Source organism: Rhinolophus ferrumequinum, assembly GCF_004115265.2.
Source record: "Rhinolophus ferrumequinum isolate MPI-CBG mRhiFer1 chromosome 15 unlocalized genomic scaffold, mRhiFer1_v1.p scaffold_54_arrow_ctg1_1, whole genome shotgun sequence".
Taxonomy (NCBI): domain Eukaryota; kingdom Metazoa; phylum Chordata; class Mammalia; order Chiroptera; family Rhinolophidae; genus Rhinolophus; species Rhinolophus ferrumequinum.
This window is the reverse complement of record NW_022680357.1, coordinates 5,351,582-5,364,009: the sequence shown is the minus strand read 5'-3', so window position 1 is coordinate 5,364,009 and position 12,428 is coordinate 5,351,582. Positions and strand designations below refer to the sequence as shown.

At 39.0% G+C, this 12,428-nt stretch overlaps 2 protein-coding genes across 4 annotated transcripts in view; one reads left to right on the top strand and one right to left on the bottom strand.

Annotated features, from left to right (window-relative positions):
• Positions 1-12,428, top strand: part of ADCY9 (adenylate cyclase 9) — a 125,984-nt gene that overhangs the window by 43,217 nt on the left and 70,339 nt on the right. The gene's annotated exons all lie outside the window — the stretch shown is intronic.
• LOC117019475 (60S ribosomal protein L32) lies at positions 7,177-7,682 on the bottom strand. The gene has a single exon (XM_033101189.1). It carries the CDS (start codon positions 7,629-7,631, stop codon positions 7,224-7,226), a length of 408 nt encoding a protein of 135 aa, XP_032957080.1. The 5' UTR covers positions 7,632-7,682; the 3' UTR covers positions 7,177-7,223.

The following is a 12,428-nucleotide window of genomic DNA, read 5'->3' as shown; positions in this document are numbered from 1 at the left end:
CTAAGCACACAAGCATTCCCAATGCTAGTATCAGGGCAAAGAATCGTGAAAGACCCCGCCCTTTTTTAGCAAGAGCTTGCTCTTAAATACATTTCTGACTCAACTCATAAACTCTTCAAATTCAGAATCCTGTTGGATTTAGTGTAGTGACTAAATGGATGGACTTTAATTGGATTTAAATTATATCCTACCTAGCTTTACTGCTTGTGAGCTCTGTGGTCACTAGCAAGGAACACCTGTATTTGCACACATCCTGGGAATTTTGCAGTCAGTGAGGCAGCCCAGCACTTCTCAAATATAAAATGATTCTATATATAGTGAAATAACTATTAAATCTTATACTTCTATTGTGGGGCCAAATTTAAGTCATTTAGTAAGACCAAGACTCCATAGTTATTTTTTTCCCTAAAAATAAAACAGTCAGGTTTAGTGGGGCATAATTTACAAACACTAAAATTCGGCCTTTTAGGTGTATAGTTTGGCTGTTGGTAACATGTATCCCTGCCTGTGTGTTCTTTGTTCCTTTCCCCTTTTTTTCTCTTTCCTTTTGGATCGAGTATTTTTTATGATTCCATTTTTGTCTCCTCTATTAACTTATTGGTTATATCTCTTTTTCTAACCTATTTTAGTAATTGCCCAAAGTGTACAACACACATCTGTAACCTATCACAGTCTGCCTTCAGATATTATACTACTTCATCTATTGTGTAAGAACCTTGTAAGAATACTTAATGCTATTAGTTTCGGACATAATACTGTATTTTTCATGTGTTATAAACCCCGTAATACATTGTTGTTACGTATTTTTGCTTTAGACACTAAACCTTTTAGAGCGGTGTTCTCCTATTGAACTTTTCTGCAATAACAGAAATAGTTATATCTGCAGTGTTCAATATAGTAGCTACCAGCCACATGTGACTATGGAGTCCTTGAAAAGTGGCTACTTGTGACTGATGAACTGAATTTTACATTTTAATTTAATTTATTTTGTACTTACTTTCTTCTTTTTAAACCATTTCAGGAACTCTTGGTTTCTTGTATAGATCTAGGTTTCTTTCTCATATCATCTTCTGACCGAAGAACTGCCTTTAATATTTCTTATGGCACAGGTTTTCTAGGGATGAATCCTCTCAGCTTTTGTCTGAAAAACTCGATATCTCACATTCATTTTACAAAGATATTTTTTTCAGGGTATAGAATTTTGTGTTGAATCTTTTTCTTTCAGTACTTTAAAGATGTTACACCGTTGCCTTCTAGCTTGCATTGTTTTTGATGAGAAGTCTTCTGTAATTCTTTTCTTTGTTCCTCTGAATGTAATGTGTGTCCCCAGTTCCCACCTCCACCTTGGCAGCTTTTAAGGTTTTCTCCTTCTTTTTAGTTGTTAGCAATTTGGACATGATGTGATTTTGGTATTTATCTTGCTTGGGGTCCTCTGCACTTCTTCGATCTGTGGTTTCATGTCTTTCATTAGCTTTGAAAAATTCTCGGCTACTATCTCTTCAAAGCATTCCTTCCATTCTTCATTTTTTCTTCTGGTATTCTGTTGAACTGTTCTTAACTTCAGTGACTCTTACCTCAGCTGTGGTAAGTCTGTCTCTGGTATTATCTCTGATACCATGTTTTTTATTTCTATCATTTTCACTTGATTCTTTCTCATCTTCTGTGTCTCTCTGCTCTAATTTTGAATATATTCATGCATGTTGTCAACCTGTTCCACTAGATCCCATTTGTATGGTAGGCATGTCTTTATCTTGGGCTGTGCCACTGTTGGGACAGTCCACATGTCCCTTCTCTTTTTGTGTGGAAGTTTATCTACCACTTTGGGTCACTTGGTTGCTTGTGGCCTTAGCTCTTTATTAGATTCAAGAAAAGTTGTGATTTTTAAAAGAAATTTTGTTGGAAAATTATGGGGAACGGTGTGTTTCTCCAGGGCCCATCACCTCCAAGTCATCCTTCAATCTAGTTGTGGAGGGTGCAGCTCAGCTCCAAGTTCAGTCGCCGTTTTCAATCTTTAGTTGCAGGGGGCACAGCCCACCGCCCATGCGGAAATTGAACTGGCAACTTTGTTGTTAAGAGCTTGCGCTCTAACCAACTGAGCCATCCAGCCGCCCCTCCGGCAGCTCAGTGGCAGCCGCCTGAAAAGTTGTGATTTTGTAGCTTATCTTTTCTTTTTCTTTTTTTTAAAGATTTTATTGGGGAAGGGGAACAGGACTTTATTGGGGAACAGTGTGTACTTCCAGGCCTTTTTTTTCCCCAAGTCAAGTTGTTGTCCTTTCAGTCTTAGTTGTGGAGGGCACAGCTTAGCTCCAGGTCCAGTTGCTGTTTCCTAGTTGCAGGGGGCGGAGCCCACCATCCCTTGGGGGACTCGAGGAATTGAACTGGCAACCTTGTGGTTGAGAGCCCACTGGCCCATGTGGGAATCGAACCGGCAGCCTTCGGAGTTAGGAACATAGAGCTCTAACCGCCTGAGCCACCAGGCTGGTCCTTTTTAGCTTATCTTGATTTTAATTTTTATGAAGTGGGGTGACACCTTTCTAGCCTTCTAAAAATAACTTCTCCTTGGTTATATTTCAGAAATTCGATTGAGCTCAGTTATAAAAGCTTTATAAGATAATGTAATTTTAAACTTTTATTCATGTCTCATTTTTTACTGTTAGAGAAAAGTCACATATAAGAAATATGTGTGTTTATTTATAAGTATATGATCTCAATTTTTCAGTTACTCCTTGTAAAATAACTTTATTTCAGCTTATAACTTGTGGAAACATATATGTGAAAATTATAATTGCTAAAGTTTATTTTCCAAATTACAAATAGTGAATATAGAAAATGTATATCCTTACAACTAGTTTAAAAAGTACAAATGAGAATGCTTTCAAGTACCATTATTTACTTTTTAAATAGAAAAAAGTCATAATTGATGTATGGCATATTTTTGCTAGTTCACTTTTTCTAAAGAATACCGTGTTTCCCCAAAAATAAGACCTAACCGGACAATCAGCTCTAACTCATCTTTTGGAGCAAAAATTAATATAAGACCCGGTTTTATTTTACTATAATATATGACTGGGCCTTATATAATATGATATGATATAATATGATATGATATAATATATATAATAAGACTGGGTCTTATATTAATTTTTGCTCCAAAAGACACCTTAGAGCTGATTGTCCGGCTAGGTCTTATTTTCGAGGAAACAGGGTAGAAGCAAGGACTATAATACTCTACAAATCCTGGGAGAATAGCCTTAAATGATGATACTAAAGAAAACAAAGAGCAATTTATTCAAAGATAGTAGTGCGATTGATAATAGCAAAAATTGAATAGTGCTCAGATTCCCAGCAATGGTGATTGCTGGGTAACTATGGTAAGTCTACCTGACAGAATGTTATATTTATTCATTGTTCCACAAAGCTTTGTTGAATTCCTACTGTGTGCCAAGCTTCATGTTAAGTGTCCTAGATGCCTTCCCTCCTTAGATCTTCACAATTCCCCCAGGAGGTGGACATCACTTTCATCCCCATTTTATAAACAAGAAGGCACGGAGAGATTAATGCCTTTCCGCGGTTACACAGCTGGTAACATGAGGGTTAAATGCACAACCTTCCTGATAAAAGAGTAGATTAAAATGAGAATGATAAAAAAATTTTTTTTTTTAATTTCTTTCATTTGCAGAGATGGGAGAGATTGGTTATAGTTGTTGGTGGTGAGGGGGCAGGGAAACCAGGAAATACCATTGGTGTTTGAGAATACAAATTGAGAAAACCTTTTTGGAGGGCTTTTAGCAGTATCTGTCAAGCATTTTACATGTTGCATCATTTCACCAAGCCATTCTACTCTTAGGAATTTACCCTAAGAAAATATTTGCATACATGTGAAAAGATGTAGTTAGGAATATCTTGGTTACTATATTACTTGTGATAACGGAAAACTAGAAATTGCTTGAATATCTGTCAAGTGTGAATTACAGTGGGTCTATCCATATAGTGGAATACTTGTCAATATTTGTAATCAAGAGGCAGATTTGTGTGTCCCAACATGAGCAAAATAGCTGTCATTGTTAATTGAAGAAAGTAACTGTATTGTATGTGAAACATTTCATTTTTCAGATGTATTTGATAGTATGTGTATATATAGATAATGGTATATGCGTTAAAGGATGTACACAAATCTATAAATAGTGGTTGTCATTAGGGTGGGATTAGAGGAACTTCTAATTTTATACTTAATACTTTTTTTTCCAGGTTTTTCTACAACAGATATGTATTTTCTTAGCAAAAAAACTATTAAAAAATTTAAAAAGCCATTATATGAGTTATCCTAATTGGCAGAAATGCATGTTGAAGGCACTTAACTGAGTAAATGCAAAATAAACTCTGGCTGTACACTGGGTGCAGATTGGATGTAGACTTGTCTCGGTGTGAGAATATTACATTCTGTACATTCTTTATTATTTAAGCAGCTTAAAGTATAAATCATCATATTAAAATACTTTGTTTTTCCCACAAATAGGAAAACTCTTATTTAAAGACCTTCAAATCCTAAGAGTAAAAGAGGAAAAAAATGTTTCTGCTACTTCCCTCCCCCCAGCCTATTTAATTAAAAGGAATCAAGTTTTTACCAAAAGTGCAACTGCAGAGTTAGTTCAATTGTGGAAAAAAGATTCAGAGAGTTGATTCTGCTGACTTAGTGAAGATGTACAAATTTACAAAGTAAATGTTTGCGTACATTAGCTCACTGTGGGAGAGTGTGCCTAGGGAGACGGCATTGCACCTGCTGGTGACAGAGAGCTTGTCCTCTTGGTCAGCGCCGGCCCTGACTTAAACTGCTTCTGAGGGTCCCCTGGAGGCTATGTTGGTTTTGGAACTCCTCAGGGGGTCCAGTTCTGTTTAGGACAGACCATAAAATACAGCCATCTGGGATGCACAGGGTTACCCCAGAGCAGGCATTTAGCCTTGAAATCAACTCAGCCGCCGTTGCAGGATGACTCAGTTGATCCAAAACTATCTTAACTTGATAACTACCCTAATTTGAACCAGAAGTCTTGGGTTTGACCCAGAACCATCTTGGTCTGCAGTGGAGTTGTGGTGTGTCTCATGCTGTCAGATTATGTTCATTGTTAGAAGCCTGGGGAAAGGAAGTGACTTGCTTGGCCAACACAAAAATAGCCATAGAACAAGAGGAAGGATTTAAAAATTAGTATTTTACTATAGTTGTGAAGTAATTTTGGTTATAAATATTATTTCAGTCTGTTTCATAAAAAACCTGCACTTTGAGCAGGAGTTCATGTTTCTAACTTGGGATGCATTTTTTTCTCTCTGATCCCTTCTCCTCCATCGTTATTTAATGGTTTTTAAAAAGTTGTCATTTTAGTTCTTAAAACTCTTGCGTAAGAGCTGGGCATCAGCATCAGTTTTCTCTAGTTCTGTCTCAGATGAGGATTTGCAGATTAATTGGATAACAGATAAAGAAACTGAATAGTAAAGTCGCATTTGCTTTGATGCAATAAAAGAATCTTTCCTGCATTAAAGAAAATGGAAATTTATGGAAAAGCAAATTCTTTCTTTGAACTGTATCTACATGAGAAAGTTAGGATGGACAATTATATGTTTAACTGGGCATTTTGAATTTCTGATTGTTCCTACAAGTGGAAATCTTTTAAAGCTAAGTGTTTTGATGTGAATTATTTATTCTAAAGAGTGATATTCACCTTTTTCATGGGTCTTATGGAAATGATATTGGACATATGATCTGCCTCACTAGAAATAATTAAAATTATTGCTCTAGGCTAGGAAGAGGAGAGAGAAAATTAAATACAGTCAAGGAGTTGGAGGGAGTTTGTAGTAGTAGATCAAAATGAGAAAACCAGACAAAAGATTAATGGGGTATTATATATTAGAACTATTTAATGCTTCTTAAAACCTCAGAATTGTATGTTTTTACACATTTTGCGGGGATTCCATGATGATGTGTAGATGGAATTCCCAATTGCCCATCATAGGCTATTCAGGCAAATTCTTACCCGTTACTAGAATAGGGTTTCTTCTCTGTTGCTAGGAAGTGCCTCTGTGCCTTAAGAGGAAGCAGCAGGAAGTGGAAAAAATTACATCCCACTGAAAGTCCTGGGCCTGGATGGGAGGCTGGATGCTGCTATGTGACATTGGACTTCTACCATTATTTCAGGCTTAATACCTGCACTCCTTTGTCTTGGTGGTGTAAGGATCTTAGGGGATGAATGCTTTACAAATGTAAAGTATTATTCCATTAGGGAAGAAAGGAATAAAACTGGAAAGCACCAGATATTTGGAAGGAAACTAAACTAGAGTTTACTTTCCCTTTTGGCCAGGGCTTTAATAGTGTGCCTTGGGACTAGAAAGTGAAAGGATTGTGCAGGTGTTCCCGACAGGATGGGATGGGTGGGGCAGTGAGGGTGGCAACTTTAAAGACCTGCGTGCTTTGATCTTGAGCGCCACTAATTTGTACTCAGCCGCACATCCAAGTAAATTACTGTGCAATTCACATAACAATAGAAGGGTGTTTTGTAACAGTAGTCTGGTAGCTTCCAGATTGGCATGTGTAGTTGTAGAGTTGCTATAAACTGCCAAAAATTTAAACCTGGTGGTGGATTAGACTACAGGAAAGGCTATAGCTAATGCTTATGATTTTTCACTTAGTCTTCCTTTGTCATCCACTCACTAGCCATGTGTACTAAGAATGGACTCTGAGCAAGGATCAAGCTGTAGGTGAGTGATGTAAGTAGAAGATGAAGAGTGAGAAGTGTTACGGCAGCCCTGGACATAGTTGTTGGTTTTTACTTTCCTTCAATACTTTTTTTTTTTTTTAACAAAACACACTTTATTGTGGATAATTTCAAACATATGAAGGCCAAGAGAGTAGTAGACTGAACATTAGGTGCCATAACACAGCTTCAAACAATTATCTACTCATGGCCATTTTTGTCCATTTGTATTAAAAACTTACTGGATTGTATTGATTCCGGAGCTCTGTTTGGGGTGAAATATCACCTTAATATTGAGTCCTCCAATCCAAGAACATAGTATATATCTCCTTCCAGTTACTTATTATTTAATATCTCAATATAATTTTCAGCGTACAATCATTTTGCATTTCTTTTGTTAAATTTATTCCTAAACATTTATTAATTTTTTTTTGGAAGAATTTTATGGTTTTATTAAAACACAGTTTGCACACAAGCTGTCTATTCATTTTCTTCACTGCGCAGCCGGGCATTGGGATTGGTGACTCTGATGGCCAGCTGGGCTGCTCTTTCCACAATGGCTTTGCGGTTCTTTGAGGAGACGTTGTGAGCAATTTCAGCACAGTAAGATTTGTTGCACATCAGCAGCACTTCAAGCTCCTTGACGTTGTGGACCAGGAACTTCCGAAAGCCACTGGGCAGCATGTGCTTTGTTTTCTTGTTACTCCCATAACCAATGTTGGGCATCAAGATCTGGCCCTTGAATCTTCTGCGCACCCTGTTGTCAATGCCTCTGGGTTTCCGCCAGTTACGCTTAATTTTGACATATCGATCTGACTGGTGCCGGATAAACTTCTTGGTCCTCTTTTTGACGATTTTGGGCTTCACGAGTGGTCTGAGGGCAGCCATGATACCGGGTAAAAGATGAACGCCACCTCCGGAGGCAGCGCAGAGGAAGCTATTAATTTTTATGCTGTTGTAAATGGAATTGTTTCTTACTTTCATTTTTGGATTGTTCATTGCTAGTATAAAGAAATACAGTTGATTTTTGGATATTTATCTTGTGTCTTGTGAAATTGCTAAACTCACTTATTCTAGTAGGTTTGTTTTTTTTAGACTCATGTTTTCTGTATACAAGATCATGTCTTCTGTGAATACAGTTTTACTTCTTCCTTTCCACTCCATATATTTAAAGTTTTCTTTTCTTGCCACATTGCACTGACTAGAACCTCCAGTACGGTGTTGATGGTGTTGACCTGAGGTGGTATTCATACATGCAGACCTAGGGAAACGCCCTGGGAAACGCCCTGGGGCTGAAATGCTGCCTCCATAAGTGGAGGGCGGGGAAGGGCGGAAGAAAGAGGCTGGCCACTCCAGTCGTGTAATTAATAGAGTTTATTAAGGGAAACTTACATATGCGAAGTATCTTGAGTGGCTGCAAAACAAAGTGGATGTTCTCTGCCCTGCTTGGCAGGTGCCAAAGAATTATATAGGGTAAAAAGGAAGAGACAGTCACAGGTCCTAGTACCTGAATGCTGCCACGTAAGGGAAATGACTTTACATGCTTGACCAGGTCAGGACAGCGACCTGTTCCAGGAACCAGCATGTAGTGGGAGGCAGGGAGGGGTGTTGATTTATGTCAGAATGAACATCGATTATGATTAGACAATCTCTAGGGGGGATTTGTGGGAAGCAATCTCCCCCTTCTGGCCTGGGTCCAGCTCGCAGGGCAGACCGCGGTCATGGCTTGGAACAGTCTTTCCTCCACAAGCGGTGACAATGAACATTCTTGCCTTGTTCCTGGTTAGAGAATGAACTTTTGGTTTTATTGATTTTCTCTGTTTTTTCTTAATTCATTGATTTCTACTCTGGTATTTATTATTGCCTTCCTTCTGCTTATTTTGGGTTTTATTTACACTTCTTTTTCTAGTTTCTTAAGGTGGAAGTTTATGTTACTGACTTGAGATTTTTCTTTTTTTTCCTACAGACTTTTTTCAGTTATAAATTTCCCTCTAAGCACTTTCCATAACTGTATCCCATAATTTTGATCTGCTGTGTGTTTGTTTCATTTGGTTTGAAGTATTTTCCACCTTCCCTTGTGATTTCTACTTTGACTCTTGAATTATTTAGACATATTTCCTAATTACCAAATATTTGGGGATTCCAAATTTTTTGTTCTTGATTTCCAATTTAATACCATTGTGCTGGAGAGCATACTTTATATGATTTTAATCTTTTAAAATTTATTACATTTGTTTTGGCTTAGCCTATTGTCTGTCCTGGAGAATATTACTTGTGTGTGCATAAAGAATGTGTATTCTGCTATTGTTGCTGGAAGCATTCTGTAGATGGCAGGTCAAGTTGATTGACAGTGTTATTCGAGCGTTGGATAGCCTTGCTGATTTTCTGTTTAGTTATATCAATTACTGAGAGTGAGATAGTGAAGTCTCCAAATATTATTTTGAGTTGTCTATTTCTCCCTTCAGTTCTGTCAGTTTTTGCTTCATGTATTTTGGGTTTCTGTTAAGTGCTTATATGTATATAATTGTTATATCTTCTGATGAATTGACCCTTTTATCGTTATAAAATTTTTCTCTTTTCCTCTAGTAATTTTTTTTTATTTTAAAGTTTATTTTGTTTGGTATTAGTATAGCTATTGCAGTTTTCTTACGGTTTTGTTTGTATAGTATATCTTTTCCATCCTTTTACTTTTTAGTATTTCTAGTAAGGCAGGCCTGCTAGCAACAAATTCTCTCAGTCTCTATTTATCTAGGGATGTCTTTATTTCTACTTTATTTTTGACATATAGTTTTTGGTTACATAGAATTCTTGTTTTTTGTTTGTTTGTTTGTTTGTTTAATTGGGGAAGGGGAACAGGACTTTATTGGGGAACAGTGTGTACTTCCAGGCCTTTTTTCCAAGTCAAGTTGTTGTCCTTTCAATCTTAGTTGCGGAGGGTGCCATTCAGCTTCAAGTTGTTGTCCTTTCAGTCTTAGTTGTGGAGGGCGCAGCTCAGCTCCAGGTCCAGATGCTGTTTTCTAGTTGCAGGGGGCACAGCCCACCATCCCTTGCGGAAGTTGAGGAATTGAACCGGCAACCTTGTAGTTGAGAGTCCGTGCTCCAACCAATGGAACCATCCGGGAGCTCAGTGGCAGCTTGGCTCAAGGTGCCGTGTTCAATCTTAGTTGCAGGGGGCGGAGCCCACCATCCCTTGCGGGACTCGAGGAGTTGAACTGGTAACCTTGTGGTTGAGAGCCCACTGGCCCATGTGGGAATTGAACCGGCAGCCTTCGGAGTTAGGAGCATGGAGCTCTAACCGCCTGAGCCACCGGGCCAGCCCTGTTGTTTTTTTTAAAGCACTTAGAACATGTCTTGACACTGCCTTCTGGTTTCCTTCATTTCTAATGTGAAGTCAGCTGTTAATCTTACTGTGGTTCCCCTTTATGTGGGGTCAGTAATAGTCCTTGCTGTACTGGGTTGTAATAAGGATGTCATAGGATACTCTGTGTAATGTGCATTAGAACAGTGCTTAGTACCTTGGGAGCACACAGTCAGTGCTTCCCCTGGTCCTCCTCCTGTCACTGATACCATATGATTATTACCGACAAGGACGCACCCCTTAATGTGACATTCCAGGTAGGAGAGACGATTTTGAATGGGGCCTCTTCTGTGCTAAGTAAGAGAAGCTTTGGTGGTAGTTACACCACTGAGCGGAGTCAGGAGTTTCCTACAGGTTGCGGGATGTTGAGCTGGCTGGGAGATGGTAGGCTGAGAAGAGAGGCTGATGTCGCGAAGAAAACAGAACAGGACAGTGGCTGGACAGGCACAGAAGAACACAAGCCGAGATGATGGAGTGACTACTGACGGCCGTGGAGTTTCTTTTTAGGGTGACGAAATGCTCTAAATTGATTGTGCTGATGGTGGTACAGCTCTGTGAATATACTAAAAACACTGAATTGTACACTTTGAATGGGTCAATTGTATGGTATGTGAATTATATCTCAATATAAGTCATTATTAAAAAATAGTGGAAAGGAAATAAAGACGTTAACAGCCGTTGATCTCCAGTTGGGGTTAGTGATCATCTTTTTACTTCATTACACTACACTTTCAGATCTTTTAGATATTTCCAGCAATAAGTATTTATTGCTTTTAAGATGAAAAAACAAATATAAGTTAAAAAACAAGAATGTTATTGTATTTGCCAAAATGCATTATAATAGTAGCAGAATAAGATTGAGGTGCGTTCCATCAGTGCACGTGGCCTGAAATGAAAGGACTGGGTGCTTAGGCAGAGCTCTGCTGGGACCAGCCATGCGTCAGCACCAGGTTTGGCCCCCAGGAGGGCTTCAGCGAGTTGTACTCGCCAGATCCAAGGGCCTGACGTGGGTGGTGTTGCCATGGTGAGGCAGCTTCGGAAATGACAGCGGTAGGGATGGGCACGCAGGCTATGGCTGCCTTGTCAGTGGGAGCTGGTAAGAATGCACATGTCACACTCAGCACGTCTCTGGGCTTCAACATGCTCCAATAGAATGAGGAAGCATATTTCTGAGAACCCATTATGTGCCACACGTGGCACTGTGTGCTGTTGATGCAGAGGTGAGTTGGGATGTCTGTTGGTTGGTCCCTACAGGTCACATGTTGACTCCCAGTGTCCCCAGAAGACCAATTTTGAGATCAGAATTCTGCTTTTTTACATTAAAGTCCAGTTCTGACTCCTGGGAGGTCTACTGCCCCCTTTAAACTTGCTTTTATACACAAAAATTTTAAAGACAACCTCTGAGGGGGGAAGTCGTCTTGCTGTTGTACCTACAGGGGCTTTGTTGCTCACTCAGGCGTCTTTGATAAGGAGTTACTCACTTAGGAAGCGGCACCTTTATTCTGCTAGTGAAGGGTTCCCAAAAAGCATTTCTAAGGCTGCTTCACTTGTGAATTCTGCTGAATTGAACCAGCTTTCTGAGTGTGGCCGGCTCTACCCTGCCCCTCCGCCCATCTCTGTACTGTGTGGAATAAAGACTTTGCAGAGTTTATCTGCACAGCCCCTGACCCCTTCTCCACTTGCTCTCCTGCCTCTCTTTGCCCTCTTCCCCTTTTATTGGGTCCTGTTCTCTGCTTCTTTCTGTCCTTCCAGAATTTCTGAGTGGTGGGTGTATCATTGAATTTTATTTACCTAAAATAATTAGTTATGTTTTCATGATATATTGATGTAAAACTGAAAAAAACTAAAATCTCAAGAATTTTTGTACACAGTCCAGTAAATTTTTTTTGCATAACTTGATGATATTTTAATCCTCATTTAATTAGGGCTACACTTTTCATTAGTTCAGGTGCTTCCTATATCTAATCTCCAGCAGATTTGGCAGATGGACAGTGATCTGAAGAGTTTCAGAGGTACAATTTGAATGAATATTATTTCAGAATTGAGCCTTGTGAGGTTGTAGTCCTTTTAGTCTACCACAGTTTTGGAAAATCAGGTATTAGGTCCATTTCTATTTTTGCATGTCATAAATATGTGAGCAAAACCCGACTCTGTGTGTGGTGGGAGGAGGGGGACAGCATTCTGGAATCTGGTACTGGTAGTCGGTATTCCCATGTGTTTCCTGAAACCATTGTCTCTGCTATTTAAATTAAGTAATTCCACAAGTATGTGCTCAGTAAATACTATGTGCCAGGCACGAGTCTCAGTCCTATGGCTACATCAGTGAA

Coding starts and splice junctions, on each gene's coding strand:
- LOC117019475 (XM_033101189.1), bottom strand. CDS start 7,631: ATGGCTGCCCTCAGACCACTCGTGAAGCCCAAAATCGTCAAAAAGAGG.